This window comes from Sparus aurata, chromosome 13 (assembly GCF_900880675.1).
Source record: "Sparus aurata chromosome 13, fSpaAur1.1, whole genome shotgun sequence".
Taxonomy (NCBI): Eukaryota; Metazoa; Chordata; class Actinopteri; order Spariformes; family Sparidae; genus Sparus; species Sparus aurata.
In genome coordinates this window covers 3517686-3539543 of record NC_044199.1, presented here as the reverse complement: position 1 = coordinate 3539543, position 21858 = coordinate 3517686, and the positions used below count along the sequence as shown (strand labels likewise).

The following is a 21858-nucleotide window of genomic DNA, read 5'->3' as shown; positions in this document are numbered from 1 at the left end:
TCTTGTAAATCCCATGTAGGACGGGCCCAGATGTTTGGCAAGAAGGAAAGTAAAATCAAACTGAGTATTTATGTACAGCAAGCAACTCATCCATCTTTTAAAAGCAATTCAACTCCTCACAAATGCAAACCAAGGATGAAAGATTAATACCTCATGGAGTCAGTTCTCAGTGTTTCCCCTCCACTTAAACATGACACTGTTTTGAAATCTGTAACGAATTTCTGGCTCAGTTCCTCTCTCTGGTCGAGGTGCCTGGAGAGAAAAGCAGGGAGCCCCAATTCTTTACAATTGAGACTCTCCTGCCTCTCATACATGTTCAGCCCCCCACCCTCCCTTCATACTCCCTCTTTTTGGCAGTAGAGGGCCAAATAAATGCAGCCTAACAGTCACTGGGGGGTTAGAACAACCCATTTGGTTTAATGAGGTGATCCAGTGTGTTTTCTCTCCTCCTCTTGCCTTGTCTATCTTTCTCTGTGTGTCTCTTAGCCAATTACACAGAGTCCTGTCTCGCATCCTGTCCCCGTTTTTTTTTTTTTCCTGCTCTCGCTCATTTTCCCTCCTTCTTTCTTAAGGCCTTGTTGACTCCTGATAGGCTTGCTGGGGATAAAACCTGGAGCTTGGGAGAGGAGAGGGACATTTGGGAGCGAGATGGCGAGAGGGACGGTGGCCACTTACCTACACGGAGTCCTTCTCCTGGCTCTGTGGAAACCATCGCTGCAAGGAGGTGGGTTCCCTTCACTGCATGTGCTCGGTGCTCAGCGGTGCAGCACCTGTGGATCAGGTGTCACAGAGAGTTTATGCAGCAGTTTTGGCAGGACAGGGATGCATGCACTCAGGTCCTCTTTTCTTTTTACTGTTAGTTTAGTGCATTTGTGAAACATTTTCTGAGCTGCAGCAACATGATGAACGTATGAGGTTGTTGGATTCTAGCAGAAATTCGCTGCTGCAAAAAGTTCCCTGCTTGAGAAGATTTTAAACTGACATTAATTATCTTTTCTTAAAAATTAGCAATAGTTTCTATCTTTTGATTCGTGCAACATTACTGATCATACATTTTTTTTGCCTAAATCAATTTAAAAAAAATCTTAGAATTGAGTAAATCAAGCCTTCCAACACGTATCAGATCACATCCAGACTTACAAACATATTTTCAGTTTCCCTGTTAAGAACAATTATCTTGCTGCTTGTACAGATCATTTCATTTGTATTAAGTTCATGTATTATCTCTTGTATCCCCAAACCTAACTTTTTGCAGTGTGATCATTATAAAATTGACTTAGTACAGAAGTCTTCCTAGAGTGCACACTGTAAAATATTTGCTAAAAATTGACAAAGATTCAACCTTCTCTCAGTGTGACTTCACTGAGGGGAGGTGACAGTATTTTCTGCAGCATCATAGATGCTCATCACTGACCTCATCATCATTCCTGCAGTTTTACAGTTCACATCTTGACCGAAGCAGCTGTGAAGTAACAACCGAGAATCTGAATCGATTTGTAATCTCTGATCCAAAGATCAAACTCAGTCTAGCTGCTAGATTATGAATCTGATCGTGGGGAATACTGGGTGAGTTTTTGGTTGGACAGTCTTTACCTTTTCTGCCAACACCTCTCAGAGCTGAGAGCTTTTGTTCTTAGTCACAAACAAAACTTGTCATCGTTGACATTTTTGTTGAATGATTCGATTGACGTCACGTTCCACGCATGCTTTTCAAGGATGTACAGACAGCTATGAAGTAATTCCCAGATGTTCAGTATGTAAACATGTAAATTAAGAACAACAAATCATAAACGAACCATGAGCCCAGGTGTATTTCCCTGCTCTTCCTCCTCAGTCTGGACAAGAGTGTTATAGTTACAGCTTTTAATTAGGTGCGACACCCTGTTAAAGGCTTTAATTATAACCGTGTGCTCCAGACCTCATCCCTCCAGAGCCCGTCCAATTGTCTTGTCAGTCTGAGCTTTGTGTTGGCTGATGTAAAGACATTCCTCTCATTCTCATCTTCATCCTTGTCTCACCCCGCTGCACTCAGGGGACGTGTCATTGGTTGTTTCTGTTGCTGAGTTTCTGGATTAGTATTTGTTCTTCGATCTCTACATCTAGTTAGTCTAGTCTAGAAGTTAACTGGAAACCTTTCAGCACAGAATATTCACGGTAACTAAAACGACAGACTGCGTTAAGAAGACTATAATCTCATGACCTTCATAACAAATTAGCTTGAATGAATGAACATAAAAAACAGCAAAAGCAACGCCACAAGCCAGACGACAGAATAGAATGCCAACAATTTCTCGGATATTGCAACTGTACGTTTCTTTATGTTGTAATGCCACCACCATCCCCTCCAACTCCTGACACCTAAATCAGTTCATATACATGTCATGCGAAGGTGATATGACACATATTTAGTTTGCAGAAATGTAAAGTGCCAACGTTTTATTCAGGCGACTGTGTTGAAGGTTAATGGCTCCGTGAAGCTCGATGTGAAGAAAACTAAACTGTTTGAAAGACAATCCAGAGATTTTGACCTGATGGTGGAACTAAATTTTTTCAAAACCATAAATGTCCGCACTAAATCGCCTGGTGATCTATCCAACAATAGCTGAGACATTTAGTCTCATCCGCTGTAAACAATGAACGTCTCTCTGAAAATTGAGAAATCACACAAAATAGATGACAGGTTTGACCTGGTGGTGACACTAGAAAGAACGTCAGGGGATCAACAAAGCCAGTAGAGTTCTCAGAGAAACATTAATATCATGACAATCCATCTAACCGAGTGGAGATATTTCAGGGCGCCGGCTGACAGACCAATTGCTGTTCCTGGAGCCACACCACCAAAGTGATGATAACAGTTATACTACATCAATGACAGAGTGATGAAATGAGACAAACACTTCTAATTCAATACTGAGATATTTATGTCACTGTAGAGAAACTGTGAACTCTGGACAATCTCTACATGTCAAATGAAGAAAATATATTTTATTTGAATTCCCTTCCAAGAGCAATTGCTGTTTTATTTCATGTTGTTTTGGAACACATCTCTGCTGACTGTCAGTGCGTAGTTTAACCTGTCCAATGTTTCATTTCAATAAAAATTCCTCCAAAAAAAAAAAGCTGTGTTGGAGGCATTGTTTCTGTCCAGCAGAGTCCGGCAGGCAGAGCTGAATGACTGAACACTTAAGTTATTTACTGTGTGCTGTTAATGTGCTGTACATGGCATTACTGTGAGATCAGTAACTCACATTCTTTAAGAATCCCAGCAGACCTCTTCTTTTCACATCTGGACTGTGGGATCTTGAAAAACCTTTCCTTTTATAGTTGTTCACTCGGTGTTTCTATTTTTGGCTGTTGTGATTTGTAAAACTCAACGTAGGTGCAGAAAAGTGTGAGAATTATGACCAAAGCTACATGCCTTTTGAATGAAGGGGTGTTTGTTATCAGCTGCAGAGAGACCGAAGCACAGAGCACAGGGTTGACGAGCGCTACACACAAACACACACATAAACACACTGAACATATGGACACACTCGCACCTTCTTTCCCCTCGGCTTGTGTGGCATCTGATTCTATTTGTTAAACGTGATCCTGGTTATTGAATTACATTGTTTTTATTGAGTGCTGGCAAAGCGGAGGAAATCATGCCTCATTAGCTCCGAATGATGACTCATAAATTCCACAAATTCTGTCATCTGTTAGAGTCCAAAACAACGAAAACACCTCTCAACACTAGAGCTGCAATGTATGAGAAGTTTAGTTTAAAAACAATATTAAAAAAATGACTTAAACGATCAACAGAATATGAAGAAATGACGTTTGAGATCTTTGTACTGTGTCACAGGGACATCTACTGAAGTTAGCATGCTAACCAGCTAGCCACTGCCCGTCCTGTCTTTTAATACCACTTTGTACCTGTACCTTCTACCTGGTCCAGGTAAACAGCTTAACTTGAAATCATTACAAAAACACGTTGTCTCTGTGTGTAAGGTGTATATATACCTGCTGGTGGAGCGGCAGGAGGAGCAGGAGCCGGCGTCGGAGCCGGTGTAGGACCTGGAGCTGGATTCGGACCAGGTGGAGCTGGAACGGGATTTGGCCCTGGAGGGGCTGGGACTGGATTTCAGCCTGGTGGAGGAGCTGGACCAGGAGCAGGTGGAGCTGGTGCTGGTCTAGGAGGCTTTGGACCAGGAGCCGGTGGAGGTGGATGTCACTTGTGTTGTCACTTACAGAACAGAACTTGTTTAAATGACATGAGTTACTGGAGGAGCTCCAGGTTACAACCCAAGCAAAACAGAAGTTCTTTTTTATGTCTTACAGATAATAAATCTCTCAAGTTGATTTTAACCATAACACATGTTATGACATAAATGTTTGTGCAATGTGTTGATGCTTTCACAGGTTTGTCTTCATCTACAAGTGTTTTATATCTCTGTACGCGTTTTCAACAATGTCCCAATGACCATATTCCATAGGCGGCTATGGTGGTCAAGGACCTGGAGGATTTGGCCCTGGAGGAGTTGGACCAGGTGGAGTTGGACCAGGAGGAGTTGGACAAGGAGGATTCGGCCCTGGAGGAGTTGGTCCAGGAGGAGTTGGACCAGGAGGAGTTGGACCAGGAGGATTCGGCCCTGGAGGAGTTGGACCAGGAGGAGTTGGACCAGGTGGAGTTGGACCAGGAGGATTCGGCCCTGGAGGAGTTGGTCCAGGTGGAGTTGGACCAGGAGGAGTTGGACCAGGAGGATTCGGCCCTGGAGGAGTTGGACCAGGAGGTGTCGGCCCAGGTGGAGTCGGACCAGGAGGTTTCAGGCCGAGCAGCTTTGGCCCAGGTGGTGGTGGACTAGGAGTTGGACCAGGAGGTGTTGGGGCTGGTAAGACAAATATGACTGGTTGACATCTTGATTATTTACTTCTGTGCTTCTGTTGATTTGACTGCTATGACTGTTTCCCTCTTACAGGTGGAAAACCTCCGAAAACAGGTAAGACTTCCTTCCCATCTGCACAGATTAAAGATGGCATTTTGAAAAAGAAACTTTAACTCTTTAATCATGACAAAAGGAGACTCTCAGAGACAGTAAAGCTAAAACTTCAGTTACAGTCAGGTGTGTAGGAACAAACCTACGAACTATCTTAGTGGCTTTTACCTCTTTAAACAGACTGTTCTTGATACTTGTCTCCAGGAGGTGGCTATGGTGGTCATGGAGGATTTGGAACAGGACAGGGAGGACCAGGTGGTTTTGGACCAGGTGGTGCCGGTACTTTAGGCTATGGAACTGGGCCTGGAGGAGTCGGTCCAGGTGGTTTTGGACCAGGAGGCACTGGTACGGGTGGCCAAGGCACAGGTATGGAGTTTATTTATATTTTTTGGGCTCATAAACAGAAAAAATGAGATATTCTCTTGGAAGGATTAAAAGTTGTTGTGCACAGGAGTCAAATAGAACACAAACACTGGCTGAACACATATTTTACAATTGGATAGCACCTTCATAGATACTTTTGTATTATTCAAATGTAGTTCAAGCTCATTACCTACAAACAGATTGCCTTCTGTGTTAACTTGCATCAAGCAACCTTCACAATAAGTGGAAGTTCCCTACACATGGACCAACGGTCAGCCCCTCTACAGAAAATATTGTTCCACTGGTCAATTCAATGAGGCAGGATACGGATTACATACATGTACCATTATTTCATTTCCTCTTTACCTCAAGGTTATAAGCTATTGTTGAGGGGCCACCCACCCTCACACACACACATGCACTGATAAAGGCTAATGCATTAGGTATGGCAGTTCCCTGATAAAGGACGGAAGTCATCACGTCAGTCAGAAAGACTGATTTGCTTTGGAATTTCAGGCCTCTCTGTTTTTCATCCGTTAAACATGCGGGTTGCCTGTGCAGGATGAGGAATGTTGGTGATAATATCCACACGCTTCTTAAGAGGTTAAGCCTTGGGGTTTATATGGAACCTTTTGAATTCCACCCATTATGCCGGTAGGTAAAAAATAGGTTAGTGTGAGAGCAGGAAACAGACTGTCACACTTTCCAGTTTACCAAGTCTGGCCTACTCAGGCGAGCACAATATTTAATCTACGCTGCACGATAATTCCCACAAAATGTGTTTGTGTTGCTCTGCTCCAACCTGAAGAGTAAGACACAAACATCCTGGTTCACCTGAACAAGCAATGGGAGCTGTACTGTACACTGCTATAACTACCCTGTGTACTAGCTCTTCCCTCACTGCAGCCTTGTAATTGTTACTGAGCTATCTACAGCCAAACCCTGTATGAGATGTAGTTTTAAAGTCAAACATGCACACTTCAAACAAATGTTCAAAACATTTCCGGAGAACAACTTAATCCTTGTGAGGTTTCTCTCGGGCAGCCATCATACATGTATAACATTGCAAAAGGGTGGAGTCACAACGAGACACACTGAATTCATTAATGTATGATGTAGTGTATTGTTGTCACTAGAGCAAGTTGAGGAAGTACCAAGTACTGATTCTCTTTTATCTGCTAATTAGGCCCTGGGGCAGGCGGTCTGGGTGGAGGAGTGCTTGGAGCAGGAGGCCTCGGGACTGGAAGAGGTCAGGGAGCTGGAACAGGCTACGGACCTGGAGGTCAGTGGATTTTATTAGCCTACATGTGTATGTTTACATGACAATCAATGATCGTATCAGCAACAAGTGCATTAATTAATAAATGTCCTAATAAAGTAAATCTACCTCCATGTGTTGTAATCCGATGCAACTTTGAGAATCACTGAAGAGCATTTTCAGTTTATACACTGAGAAAGCTGCATCCTCCTTTTAGTGTAGCACTTTATTTGTGATTTAATATATTGTTTATCTTGAAGGATATAAAACAAACATTTGTCTTGATCCAGGTGGATACGGAGGTTATGGACCTGGTGGAACTGGTCCCAAACCACCTAAAACAGGTAACCGCTTTTTACTTATGATCAGTACTAGGGCTGCACAAAAAATCTTTAAAAAATTGCGATCTCGATTGACACATACACGTGATCTCATTTCCACACATGGCAATTCTGAAGCATTTTATATCTCGAGCTGAATCACAAACAAATGGTCCTATTTTCCTCCCGGATTTTTTGAATGCGCCCCCAAACGTAGCACTTGATTCAGTGGAGGAAGCCCGCCTTCAGTTGAGTGTTTGGAAGGAGTGAGAGTGAGAAGCCGTTTTTAGACGGGGCAGCAAGCCGCCAATCTGCCCGTCCTTTTGGCGGCTAGGTCCGCGGTTTTAGACAGAGGGCGGCAAATTGGGGGTCTGTTTTGGTCCGCATGTTTTGCCGCCTCGGAGGGTCCACTTATTTCCACCTCGCCTGCTAGATGGGCAACAGGACAGCCGCTGAGATCCGGGAGATGCTAGCGTCTCCTGGATCTCTAGCTTGTTGTTGTAGCGCAAGCTAGGAACGGTCACTACTTTCAAATTAAAAGTCCCCCGCTAAGAACCCAGTTCTAAACTCCAATGGGGTGCAATGTAAAGCTCTTATTTTGAAGACAAATTCGTTGTCAATTGTTCACAGGCCAACTTCGGGCTTCACGTCACGTCACATGTTTATGCCTACCTCAGAGGCGGCTTTTGAAAAAGGAGGAATATTACTCCTCCGTTTTAGAAAGCCGACCACAGCAGCTATCACATATCACCTAGCCAAAGATTCGGCCCCAATAAACACTGTACAACACGAGGGATTAAAGGATGCCCTCTCATCTTGGAGATTTTTTTTTTTTTTTTTACTTTTGTAAAAATCATTTCTCATCCAATGATAGAACTTCAAAAAAAAAAAAAAAACATTGCTTTGGCAGAGGCATGGTAGTATGCCTCTGCCATACTACAATGTTTTTTTTGTTTTGTTCAAGTTCATTAGTGCAATAAACATTTTGTGAAAAAAATCGTGCCAGAGAATTGTGATTCTCATTTTTTCCAGAATCGTGCAGCCCTAATCAGTACACAGTTTTAATCACTAAAATATGTTAATAAATAAACATTGTATTTTTTCACCTGAGGTGGGGCTGGAACGTCACTTGGAGGAACCGGTTATGGACCTGGTGGTGCAGGAACTGGGCCTGGAGGTGCTGGATTTGGCCCCGGTGGTGCAGGCTTCGGACCTGGTGGTGCAGGGGTTGGCCCCGGTGGTGCAGGGTTCGGACCTGGTGGTGCAGGGTTCGGACCTGGCGGTGCAGGGGTTGGCCCCGGTGGTGCAGGGTTCGGACCTGGTGGTGCTGGAGTTGGCCCCGGTGGTGCAGGGTTCGGACCTGGTGGTGCAGGGGTTGGCCCCGGTGGTGCAGGGTTCGGACCTGGTGGTGCAGGGGTTGGCCCCGGTGGTGCAGGGTTCGGACCTGGTGGTGCAGGGGTTGGCCCCGGTGGTGCAGGTTTTGGACCTGGTGGTGCAGGTGTTGGGCCCGGTGGTGCAGGGTTCGGACCTGGTGGTGCAGGTGTTGGGCCCGGTGGTGCAGGGTTCGGACCTGGGGGTGCAGGAGTAGGACCCGGTGGTGCAGGCTTCGGACCTGGGGGTGCAGGAGTAGGACCCGGTGGTGCAGGCTTCGGACCTGGGGGTGCAGGAGTAGGGCCCGGTGGAGCAGGATTTGGACCTGGTGGTGCAGGCGTTGGCCCCGGTGGTGCAGGGTTCGGACCTGGAGGAGCAGGTGTTGGGCTCGGTGGAGCCGGATTTGGACCGGGAGGAGCAGGTGTTGGGCCCGGTGGAGCAGGGTTTGGACCTGGAGGAGCAGGCGTTGGGCCCGGTGGAGCCGGATTTGGACCTGGAGGAGGTACATAATATCAATTAAATTACACTATACTGAATGCAACAACATATACATGTTACAACACATGTGTATTCCACAACATTAACATTAATTAAAACAGTGTATATTGTATTTATATTGAAAATCTACACATATCGATACATTTCAAAAAGACAACTCTAAGAACTACCAGGTTAATAAAACAGGCTGTTTTAGTTCTGTAATAAAGTTCATTCTTGTCTTTTTACCCGTTTCATGTTTCAGCTCCATTGTTGCCTCAGACTGGTGCTGCTGGGGGCGGGCCCGGAGGAAAGACTTCTGGTAAAGCATCAAAACAAGTTCCAGGTAAACTGCAAAAGAAGAAAATCACTTTGTTACTGAAGGATGTCCAACACCGGTTCTGGTTATAACCAACCATAAACACAGTTCCTGTGGGTTCTTAATAATTATATGATGTCACACAGGAGTTGGGGTGCCTGGACTCTATCAGGGTGGATATGTACCAGGCCAAGGTAAGCTGTAACACAACAAACACGCAAAAGCACATTTTAAAACTATACAAAAACATATCGTGAGGATTCAGCGTGTTTAGATGTAACAATTGTGGGATTTTTTGTCTTCTCATCTTTCCTGGAAAGGTTTTGGAGGCCGTGGCGTTCTCCCTGGGGTGGCCACAGGAGCTGGAGTTGGGCCTCAGACCGGTTTGTTAATGCATTCTACGTTAACAACTCTTAAAAAATAACGTCTTGGTGTGTACACATGCCTAAAAATAAAACATTTTACCTTGTTCCTCACAGGAGTACTCGGCCAGGGGGGTGCTGGACAAGGAGGGACAGGCAGTAAGGGTCATAAGTCCTAAACTGTGTTAAATGACAAGCAGAACTTTATACAAACTAAATGTCATCACAGGCTGAAATTCAGTAGATTACAAGTTGGACATCTCTGTATTGTATTTCTACCATTAGATGGTCGTGGACAGCAGCTGCCCGGCGTTTTCCGTGGTTACCCTCTCATAACACCAAAATCAGGTACACAGGAAACAGCAATGGGCCGAACCGTGCAGCTGCATGTAGAGTTACATGACGTCAATGATAAACGTAAAGTAAGGGTAATGTGTTCTGTCTTTCACAGGGTCGGGCAAATCAAAGAAGAATCCAGCCAAGGCTGCAGCTAAATACGGTAATGACACATATAGACACCACATATGACCATTACATAATAATTCAAAGTGTTGTAAAAATAACTGGCATGAGGCTTCAGCATCATCTAACTGTAACTCTGTGGTGACATTTTTATAAGTTCACCTGTTTGTTTGCTCAACCAGGTGGAGTTGGAGCTGGAGGAGGTGCACTTGGTCAAGGAGGCGCTTTGGGGGTTGGGGCTGGAAGAGTTCCTGGAGGAGGAGCAGGAGTCGCGCCTGGATTTGGAGGTGGAGCTGGAACAGGCGGAGGACCTGGAGCTGTACCTGGATTTGGAGGTGGAGCTGGAACAGGCGGAGGACCTGGAGCTGTACCTGGATTTGGAGGTGGAGCTGGAACAGGAGGAGGACCTGGATTTGGTAAATCTGGAGTTATGCACCGTGATAAAATTATGAATAAGTAGTGGGTGAATTCAACAACCTCTGTCAGGCCACAGCTGAGAGACACTCAAAACTGCCTTTTCTCTCCAGGTCAGCCAGGCGGTGCAGGCCTTGGCACAGCTGGAGGACCAGGTGGAGGAGTTGGAGTTGGTCCTGGCACAGGAGGGGTTGGAACAGGTGGTGGATATGGTTTTGGTCCAGGTGGTCCAGCTGGAGGCCTTGGAGGTGGCCTTGGCCCAGGATTGGGACCTGGTGGTGTTGGTTTTGGTCCAGGTGGTGCCGGCACTGGGCCTGGCGGAGCAGGTTATGGGCCAGGTAGAACTGGAACTGGATTGGGAGGAGCAGGAACAGGACCTGGAGGTAATTATGAGTCAGCAGATTAAGTGTTCGAAAAATCTATCCATTAATAAACAAGGACAAATATATAATTATCATATTATGTTTCAGGGTATGATGCCAGCGCCAAAGCCCGTAAATATGGTAAGAATAATTAAAGAACTGTGCAACTGTACAATTATTGTATAATTGTATTTAACAAAGAATACCAGAACACATAAAACATGACTGTTCCTCCACTCACAGGCATGTTAAGTGGAGCACTCGGAGGTGCAGGCTATGGACCAGGTGGAGTTGGACCAGGTGGTGCTGGTTATGGACCAGGAGGAGTCGGACCTGGTGGTGCTGGTACAGGCTATGGACCAGGTGGAGTTGGACCAGGTGGTGCTGGTACAGGCTATGGACCAGGTGGAGTTGGACCAGGTGGTGCTGGCTATGGACCAGGAGGAGTTGGACCAGGTGGAGTCGGACCTGGTGGTGCTGGTTATGGACCAGGAGGAGTTGGACCAGGTGGAGTCGGACCTGGTGGTGCTGGTACTGGCTATGGACCGGGTGGAGTGGGACCTGGAGGCGTTGGGCCTGGTGGTGCTGGTACAGGCTATGGCCCAGGTGGAGTTGGACCTGGTGGTGCTGGTACAGGCTATGGACCAGGAGGAGTAGGACCAGGTGGAGTCGGACCTGGTGGTGCTGGTACTGGCTATGGACCAGGTGGAGTAGGACCTGGAGGAATTGGGCGTGGTGGTGCTGGTACCGGTTACGGTCCAGGCGGAGTTGGACCTAGTGGTGCTGGTACAGGCTATGGCCCAGGTGGAGTTGGACCTGGTGGTGCTGGTACAGGCTATGGCCCAGGTGGAGTTGGACCTGGTGGTGCTGGTACAGGCTACGGCCCAGGCGGAGTTGGACCTGGTGGTGCTGGTACAGGCTACGGACCAGGCGGATTTGGACCAGGTGGTGCTGGTATAGGCTATGGTCCAGGCGGAGTTGGACCAGGTGGTGCTGGTACAGGCTATGGACCAGGTGGAGTTGGACCTGGTGGTGCCGGCTATGGACCAGGAGGTAGGATGGTGGATGATAGAAAATATTAAATGAGGACTTCTGTCTGACTTCACTCAGATCCATCTTTAATAACGGGCTCTAAAAATATTTTGCTGTGTCTGTATTTGCAGGTTATGCTGGAGCCAAAGCACGAAAATATGGTGAGAGGACAACTTAAAAAATAAATATTAACCACATGTAAGAATATTATATTCTGATGGATAAAATATATTCTGCTCTCTGCAGGTCTGCCTGGAGGTGCTGGAGGGGCCCTGGGTGCCGGAGGACTTGGTGGTGGGGCTGGGCCTGGCACTGGGCTCGGAGTTGGAGGAGGGGTCCCTGGAAGAGGTGTTGGACTAGGAACTGGTGGTGGACCTGGAGCAGGACTTGGGACTGGGGGGGGACCTGGTTCTGGTGTTGTCACGGGAGGCGGACCTGGTGGCTTTGGACCAGGCGGTGCTGGAGGTATGAACAGTAGAACAACATTCTCACAGTTTCTCAGAAGGGACGTACATGCACATTACTGACTCACTAAAAAACTGTAACTTACCAGTGACTACTTGCTGATCCTCTTTGCAGTTGCCATCATTAATATTAAAGTATTGATTAGTGAAGATTTAACACCAGGTTACTGCAGCTGTAACAGCCCTGTCAGAATTACAGGACTGAATGAGAAGTTGTGGCTGTTTGCTCATCAATATTATTACTGAACCAACATGTTTATCTGTTTACATATTTGCTCCTTGGTAGGGCTTCCTGGTGGCACTGGGACTGGACGAACAGGATATGGACCTGGAGGATATGGACCTGGTGGATATGGACCTGGTGGATATGGGCCTGGAGTTGGTTACGGACCAGGTGGAGGCTATGGTGTAGGACCAGGAGCTGGATATGGAACAGGTTCAAGGAGCAATTTCAATTTCAACCAAGACGCATTTTTTAAAACTCAAACTAAGCTTGCAGGAATCCCTAAATTAAACGATTTCTGTCATTAACAGGCTATGGAGCTGGAACAAAACCTGCCAAATATGGTATTAAAATATTTTATAACTGTGTTTGGTTTCATAAAACATGATGATAGATGTTTAATCCAAATTCAAGTCAAAATTAATTTGTTTTCATGTCCTCCTGGCGTAGGTCCAGGTGGAGCCGGTGCTGGTGGGGTCCTTGGAGGTGGAGCAGGACGAGGTGATGAGTTTTGGATGATGATATCAAACATTTGTCCTGTTAACACTGATTCTTTCTTCTATTTTTCTGGTATTTTTTGCTGATTATATTCTCTCCTAACCCTCCTATATGGCTTTACTTTACATTTGTTATCTTGTGTCATTTGGCAGGTGGTTATGGACCAGGAGGCTTTGGACCGGGAACTGGGGGTCTAGGTTGGTCTTCAGTAGAATTTTTGTAGTTAGTTAGTAACATGTAGCTCTAAATCATGTCGGAAGTTAAGATCACTTTTATATATGAAGTCTTTATTGACCTCTATTGGTCATCTGCACCAATTACAGCGACAAGTCTCTCATTCACCAAACTGAAAATATGGTTGTCATTTTTAAGATAATAAGCCATTATATGTCTGCTTATTAATGAAGATGTGGTATCAAAGAGTTTTGCTGTGATGCTGTCCCTGTTTTCGATTCTTTCTATTGAAAAGGCGAGACTTCACTGCCATTTTCTCAAAAAAGTTCACCAACCATCTGTTGACCATTACTGTCGAGTCCTGCTACGATGTCACAGAACATACTGGGAAATGAAACTAGATATCCAGAAATCTCAGTCAGGAAATATGATTTTGTAACGAGCACCAGTCAGATACTGTACTCGCCACCTTTAACTGTTTATCTTATCTGTACAAATTTGTAATTATTGTGTTTTTACTCACACCACATCTTATTTGTTGTCATCCTCAGGCTACGGTACAGCGGGATCTAAAGCTGCTAAGTACGGTAAGTGTGACATAATGTGTTTATCATACAGTTAATTGAACTGAGGAACAGAGCTGTCTTTATGTAAATCCTTTTAACTGACCAGAGAACCTCTTTTATAAACCGCAGGGAAACCTGGTGGAGTTCTGCCTGGGGTAGGAACAGGAACTGGCACTGCAGGAACTGGTACAGGGACTGGCACCGCAGGAACTGGTACTGCTGGAACTGGCCCTGGGACCGGCACTGCTGGAACTGGCACTGGGACCGGCACTGCTGGAACTGGTACTGCTGGAACTGGCACTGGGACCGGCACAGCTGGACCTGGTACAGGAATTGGCACTGGTGATTCAGTGAATGGCACCAGCACAACAGCTGGACCCAGTGGTAAGCTTCTGTTTCCAGGGTTCAAAATACACATTTTGGTTACGATTATTTATTAAATACTAATCAGATCATCCGTGTGTCGTGATCTATGTTGTGCTGGATCAGGGGGAGGACTTGGAGCCACAGGAGCCACACCATCTCCATCTGAAGGTATCTGTACACTGTCAGCACAAAGATGATGATGGCAAAAACATATTTATAATCACATATTACCACAACAATACATATACTCACATACTATAAATATAGTTCTAATATAAAATATGCCCAACAAGGATAGAAAAGACAGTGATGATATCCAAAATAAAGGATGAGGATGGAGAAAACTAGCTTTTCCAAAAAGAACTATTTGTTTTTTCAGGATTGCAGATGTTTCTGTCTCACCTCCTACTTATTTTTTACTTGATACAACTGTTTACTGTGTTTTTTAACTTCCAATGTGATCATCGTATCTGATTATTTAACTTAGCTCACTATTTCTCCTATTTTAAACTTCAGTCCTTTTATATTTTGCCCTTATTTCAGGTGATGGCACTGTGATAGAGGGGTCTGGAAGTTCTGGAGGAGAAGGTGTGTTTAAACTTGCTGGATTCTTGAGAAACTGTCTTTTCTTACCTTGAATTAGCACAGATGTTGTGCCTAGATGATAACAATTATCACAAACAACACAAACACTAAAACTCGGATCCAATGATGCAATGATCTGATCACAGTCACAGAAGATGGTCCACCTGGTGAACACCTGTGAACACAAAGGAACAAAACAGAAATGTTAAAATACGATAAAAATTCTTTATTCTGATTAACATAAACACATTTATTCAATATTGCGATGAATATCCTGTTGAGTCCACAAGTAAAAATGCTATCACACCAATATTAAACAGGAGGTACTGGTGTAGCTGGCAGACCAGTGGGTGCAGGAGGTGATGGAGACGCCCTGGGGGGAACAGGAATCCCCATCATTGGAGCAAAACCAGGTATTTTGTTCATCTATGCAACAATTTCAAAAGACCTATGAATGCCATCTAGGGTCTTGATAAATGATCAAATTAACAAATTAATTCAGGAGTGTTTTTAATGTTTTATTAGCTAAACTTTGCTGTCTTAAACTACAAAATTTAGAATTCTAACAGTCGTCTCAGCTGTGTTGTCTTACAGCTTCTGTGTTTTTTGTTTTTTCATTATCTTTAACAAACAGGACTCGGTGGGAGAGACGTTCCAGGTCAGTGTTTCATAACCAGAGCTTCTGCATGTTTGTCTACCATCACTGCATGTTCATTCACTTCAATCAGAGTCCATCTGTGGCTATGTCACTATTAAGGAGTAGGCCCAGGTGGATGTTTTGGTTCTGTATCCGTCTTTCTTTGCTTGACTGTTAATCCCACAAAGCATTGTGCATATTTCATGTAGTATGGTGGAAGGCCGACACTGACATCTAGTGGCCAGATATAAACCACTTTTCACCTGAACTTCGAGATGTAGAAGAAAACATTTTCTCATCCAGCATCCAGGAATCTTCTAATTTAGTTTATTTATTTGTATTTATTGTTTTTGAATCTGCATTTATTCAGCAACTTCCCTCTCAAAAAAAATTCCCACTAACAGCTTTGTCTCTGGAAAATGTACTAACTGTTCTTTGATACGCCTCACTGGTAGTAATATCACTGGTAAACAGTTGCTGTTAATATTTTCAACATGAGTAAATAATTTAAACATACAAAGCATTTATATTGTGCGATCACTGATCCTCAAGTTTCAACCCAGTTGGCTCAGACAACAGCTGAGCAATTTTTCCTGAACTTGAAGCGATTAAATATTTAACACAGTGTTCTCAAAAATGTCCTGACGGGGATATGCGTACATTTCCAAATAAAAAATTGAAAAGCCACGATATCTAACATGGCGCTAAGTCTGATGGTATTACTATTACGTTTTCCTAATTGGTCCAAGTACTGCATGTGACATCTACAAGGGATCAACGAAATGTGTTTAAAATTAACAAGACTACGCTCTCATGTTCTAGGTTCCACAGGAGCTGCCCCTGGTAAGTTGACATAAAAAGGATACTGCACACTGAGATGTTATTGTTTTAATTTTTGTTATTTTTGAAATAGATTGACACTAATCTAAAAGTAACATCTACTTAATATGATAGAGTTGCATTACACTTTATCACTAATGCTTTTAATGTTTTTGTATTTCCGTCTGTACAGTTGGAGGCGGTTCTGTACAACCAACTGGTACGTTCAAATGCCTCTATAAAGTGCTTGTATGCATATTGTTTCAGGATTTCTCGAAACAGTATGTCTACTTTTGTTTTAAACTGACGGAACAGGTGTTGGTACATCATATACAGTAGAGTATATTTCCTGACTTTTCTTCAATTTCACAACATAATCTTGCAGGTTCTGATGGTGATCTCTCAAGTGGGACGCTGCCTGGAGCCAAGCCCATCAAACCCCCAGGTGAATAACATAAAATCGAATTGATCTCAAGTAAAATGTCTTAATTTAAGTGTTTTGTTATAACCAAACTGCAAATTATCTATGGGAAAACATAAGTATCACATTGTATGGCCTCCAATGTCTGATAATTACCGACCATCACGCTCAGAACAGGAATTAGGAGCTGTGTTTTCCTCCAGTGTGGTAGTAAACGCCCAAATTACAAGTATGAACCTGAAATTGAGCGTAATATGGGTCCTTTAATTCTAAGATAAACTACAGGTCTTTTTCACTTCTGTCTGCAGGTGTCCCCAGAGGTGACACGCCAGGTGAAGGAGATGGAGAGGGAGGCCCTGATGGAGAGAGAGGTGTCACAGGAGGCACAGGTGGTGGACCAGGAGGAGCAGGAGGGAGCCCGACCAGTGCAGAAGGAGCAGGGGGTGTTTCAGGTGGCGTACCAGGAGGGGGAAGAGGAGACAGTCCGACTGGAACTGGAATTGGACCAGGAGGTTCAGCTAGTGGAGTAGGGGGAACACCAAAACCTCCCAAAGGTGCCATTATTGATATCTGAGTATACACAAAACAACTTGTGACAATGAAGGATCATCTCTGTTTACTGAGGAACATTATCTATCGTATCTGTTCATTTTTTTAATGTAGCAACTGATGGGACTGTAGCAGGAGGTGTAGGTGTTGGACCTGGTGGAGTCGGTGGGGTGGCAGGAGGAGGCACTGGGGCAGCTGGAGGAGGTCCAGGAGGAGTTGGAGGCGGGCCTGGGGCAGCTGGAGGAGGTCCAGGAGGAGTTGGAGGAGGTCCCGGAGGAGCAGGTTTGGTTCCTGGGGCTGGTGGAGCTGGTGGAGTTGGAGCAAGACCTTATAAACCTGGAAAAAGTGAGTTGCTATCATGTTTGGGTATTCATTCTAGACCTGCATGCTTATATTACAATAACACTAAGATTTCTTATCATCCATCGTAGGCTACGGTGCTGGAGGAGCTGGAGTTTTACCAGGTGGAGGTATGCTCCACTTTCCGTACAATCAGAAAGATGACTGAAATGTACTAAAGTGTATATATACTATGTGTCTTTTAAATATTTCTTTTGTTTTTATTTGATGTCAGGCATTCGTTACCCGACTGGAGCTGGAGTAGGACAGGGAGCAGGAAAACAGGGCAAAGGTTCTAGAAACTGTCAACGATATTCTGTTCTGATTTATTTTGGCTCCAGCAATGAAAAAAAAAAACATAATGCATCTAATGTTTTTATCTTTCCATCAGTATATGGGACTCGTGGAGCAGGCGGCCAGGGTGGGTTTGGACCTGGTGGTTATGGAGTTGGTCCTGGTGGCTTTGGTGCTGGTCCAGGAGGTTATGGTGCAGGACCCGGAGGTTACGGGGCTGGCCCAGGTGGATATGGAGCTGGCCCTGGAGGCTATGGAGGCAGCAGAGGTGTTGGGGTTGGTCCTGGGGGTGCCGGGACCCTCGGAGCTGGAGGAGTTGGACCTGGAGGTGTGGGAGGAGGAGTCGGAGCAGGCCCTGGTGGAGTCGGTGGGGGATATGGTGGTGGTGTAGGCCCTGGTGGTAAGTTCAACTGAATGTAATTTGAATAATTAAGTTTAATTTTGATGAAAATAACACATACAATTTTAATAAGATATCATTTAAATAGTGGTTTATTCTATTTGTTCTGTTATACAGGTTCAAGATTTGGCACAGGTCCAGGACTGGGTACCGGAAAACCATCAAAAAGTAGGATAAGAACTGACCGATATACAAAGAACCCATATAGACACAAGGACCTACACAGAAAACTGACATTGAATCAATATTTGTTTTTAGGATATGGAGTCGGAGCTGGTGGTACCGGGGTAGGACCTGGTGGATATGGAACTGGACCAGGTGGATATGGAACTGGACCAGGTGGATATGGGCCCAGCGGTGCAGGAACAGGGCTGGGTGGTGCCGGAACAAGGCCAGGAGGTTTCGGACCCGGTGGTGCTGGTACAGGAGCAGGTGGCTTTGGACCAGCTGGTGCTGGCACAGGACCCGGAGGATTTGGACCAGGTGGTGCTGGAACAGGACCAGGTGGTTTGGACCAGGTGGTGCTGGCACAGGACCCGGAGGATTTGGACCAGGTGGTGCTGGCACAGGACCCGGAGGATTTGGACCAGGTGGTGCTGGCACAGGACCGGGTGGTTTCGGACCAGGTGGTGCTGGCACAGGACCAGGTGGCTTTGGACCAGGTGGTGCTGGCACAGGACCAGGTGGATTTGGACCAGGCGGCGCTGGAACAGGACCCGGCAGCTACAGACCTGGTGTTTATCCTGCCGGAGGTCAAGGACTGGGGAAAAGAAAGCCAGCGAAATCAGGTATGATGTTCATGTATTTTAACACGAGCAACATATTTAATAATCATTGTGTTTTATGATAATTCGAGCTGTTAACTCTTCTGACAGGCTATGGATCATCACTGGGTGGAGCTGGCTATGGGCAAGGTGAGAAATTCCTTTAATCGATCACTTTAAGCCCTCTGAGATGGACAGATTGATTGTCTTTGTGTTTGGCACAGTTCTTCTCTGAAGCAGCTGCATACATGTGAACACAACTCCAAAATATGTCAGCATCAAACCAGATAAAGGTTATTTAAAAACAATGCTTTGTTCTAGGTGCAGGGGTTGGACCTGGTGGAACAGGTACTGGACCTGGCAGATATGGGCCTGGGGGTGTTGGACCAGGTGGTGCTGGCACAGGAACAGGCTTCGGACCAGGTGGAGCCGGCACAGGAACAGGTTTCGTACCAGGTGGAGCTGGCACAGGAACAGGAGGTTTCGGACCAGGTGGAGCCGGCACAGGAACAGGTTTTGGACCAGGTGGAGCAGGCACAGGAACAGGTTTTGGACCAGGTGGAGCCGGCACAGGAACAGGTTTTGGACCAGGTGGAGCTGGCACAGGAACAGGTTTTGGACCAGGTGGAGCCGGCACAGGAACAGGTTTTGGACCAGGTGGAGCTGGCACAGGAACAGGTGGTGTCAGGCCAGGAGGCCAAGGAATAGGAAAAAGAAAACCGTATAAATCTGGTTAGTAATGATCATACAGGCAAAACTATAAGGCAGGTGATTGAATATTAATTGTTCTGATAGAGACACCTGTTTGGTTTATAAGAAAAGTCAACAGCAGAGCTCTGTTTGACTCTCTCATCCCTTTCTTTCAGGTTATGGAGGAACCAGGTATGGAACAGGTAAGGTTCGGATTAGAATTAGGGATGATAAATATGTTTTTACTGGTATATCTGTATCTTATATATTTGTATTTGTTGCCCAGCAGGAGTATTAGGAGGAGGCACAGGTGGTCCTGGTGGAGCTGGAACTGGAGCTGGACCTGGTGGTTATGGCCCAGGCGGTGCTGGAACTGGTGGTTTTGGCCCAGGTGGTGCTGGAACTGGTGGTTTTGGCCCAGGAGGTGCTGGAACTGGCGGTTATGGACCAGGAGGTGCTGGACCTGGTGGCTATGGGCCAGGAGGTGCTGGACCTGGTGGCTATGGGCCAGGAGGTGCTGGAACTGGTGGTTTTGGCCCAGGTGGTGCTGGACCTGGCGGTTATGGACCAGGTGGTGCTGGACCTGGTGGCTATGGCCCAGGTGGTGCTGGAACTGGTGGTTTTGGCCCAGGAGGTGCTGGAACTGGTGGTTTTGGCCCAGGAGGTGCTGGAACTGGGCCAGGGGGCTTTAGACCTGGTGGTGCAGGTGGATATGGACCTGGTGGCAGGAAACCTCCTAAATCAGGTTACGGCTCGTCGTTGGGTGGAACTGGCTATAGACCAGGTAAAATTCTCTACTGACACACACTTTATTGAATTCGGATAATCATTGATGCAAGTACATATCATATTACATATAAACAGATATTTCAAGCAAATGTTGCCAACAATTAACTTACTGAGATAACCATTATGTTGCTGGCCATTTATATGTAGTTTGTCTTTTTTACTTCAACCACACCTGTGTTCATTAGGTGGTGGAGCAGGAGTGCTTCCTGGTGGAGGAACAGGAGGTATCATTGGCGGCCCAGGTGAGTGTCATGTTTATAATGTGAGATTACTAAATGATGAGTTACATTAGGTGTGGCAGAGTACATACTGTACACACAACCCCATATTCTTCTCTAAGAGCCAGGTGTTGTCTTTGCAACTGCTAAGGACTTTAAATGCTAGACTGACATCTCACATGAACACTCACCTGTCCAGGTAGTGCAGCAGGAGGAGCAGGAGGAGCAGGAGGTGCTGCAGGAACAGGCCCGGGAGTAGGAGGCGGAGCTGGTGGCTTACCAGGTGAGCTTAAGTCAAGCACTGATAGAAAATACAACAAAAATGTATGAATGTAAACTTTTTGTAGTTTTACATTTTTAGATTTAAAAAACAAATGCATTCATAAAATTCAGACCACTTGACAGTAAATATCTCACCTGCCTGCTGGTGCGCTCAGTCTGATCAGAGAAGTGTGTTGACAAAGTGATGCCGTAATGTGTCCATTGTTCCAGCAGGTGGCGCTGGTGCTGGCTTTGGTGGAGTTGGCACAGGTGAGACCGGCTTTTGAACACTAACTTTCTCCTCTTTTTGACACCCTGCATACTCTTGTTGCAAAGATTTTAAATGATTAGCAAATTCAAGCACTTTTAAGGGTAATTTACAAAATTTTCCAGCACCTTATCGCTGGGGTAAAATACATATCTACAGGAATATATATACTCATGATAATTTTTTTTCACTTTTTATCACAATTATGTACATTGCATTATGCTGTAAACATCTAAAATGATGTCTCATGATAGCAAAAACTTTAGAAAATAAAGGAGATGAGCTTTAGATAGATAGATAGATAGAATTACTTTAATGATCCCAGACTGGGAAATTATTTAATTTAATTAAATAATTAACAATATGTAGTGTTCATATTGTGTGACCACTTTTTTTAAATTAGAAAAAAGTGTTACACCTGATAAATAGCTACACACACAGTTCACATTGTTACATGAAAACAAAGCAGGAAACGGAAAAAAGCTTTTATCCTGATTGTCAGGCTTTGCCAAGTGAATATTTGTTTTGGCATATTTTCACGCATGTCATTGCTGAGATAACAAATTGGGTAAATGAGACCATTGTAAAAATTATCTATTGTTTATCCTGACTGTCTTTCCTGTTATTGTTCTCTAGGATATACAGGGGCCGGACAAAAATGTAAGGAAACACACTGTGTCCTCTGGCATGAGCATGCTCTCATTACTTTCACTTTCTAAACACACATTTATCCAGCATAATACATCAATATACTATACAAACACAGAATGATATTTTTTATATTTGTTTTGGAAAAAGTTGCCAATGTCTTTTATAA

At 45.0% G+C, this 21858-nt stretch overlaps 1 protein-coding gene across 1 annotated transcript; it reads left to right on the top strand.

Annotated features, from left to right (window-relative positions):
- Positions 1-442: 442 nt before the first annotated feature.
- Positions 443-19862, top strand: LOC115594671 (fibroin heavy chain-like). The gene is made up of 44 exons (XM_030438872.1): positions 443-724; positions 3991-4203; positions 4476-4871; positions 4959-4979; positions 5181-5342; positions 6526-6621; positions 6888-6941; positions 8029-8790; positions 9031-9111; positions 9231-9278; positions 9405-9467; positions 9564-9605; positions 9732-9794; positions 9898-9945; positions 10091-10324; positions 10436-10705; positions 10793-10825; positions 10928-11737; positions 11848-11877; positions 11963-12181; positions 12467-12616; positions 12715-12747; positions 12854-12904; positions 13054-13098; positions 13627-13662; positions 13771-14025; positions 14131-14175; positions 14551-14595; positions 14913-15005; positions 15227-15250; positions 16052-16072; positions 16242-16268; positions 16434-16493; positions 16778-17023; positions 17133-17363; positions 17450-17488; positions 17593-17649; positions 17749-18051; positions 18169-18219; positions 18310-18839; positions 18927-18965; positions 19137-19547; positions 19682-19708; positions 19795-19862. The coding sequence occupies exons 1-42, from the start codon at positions 649-651 to the stop codon at positions 19521-19523; spliced, it is 6489 nt and encodes a 2162-aa protein (XP_030294732.1). The 5' UTR covers positions 443-648; the 3' UTR covers positions 19524-19547; positions 19682-19708; positions 19795-19862.
- The last annotated feature ends 1996 nt before the right edge of the window (positions 19863-21858 follow it).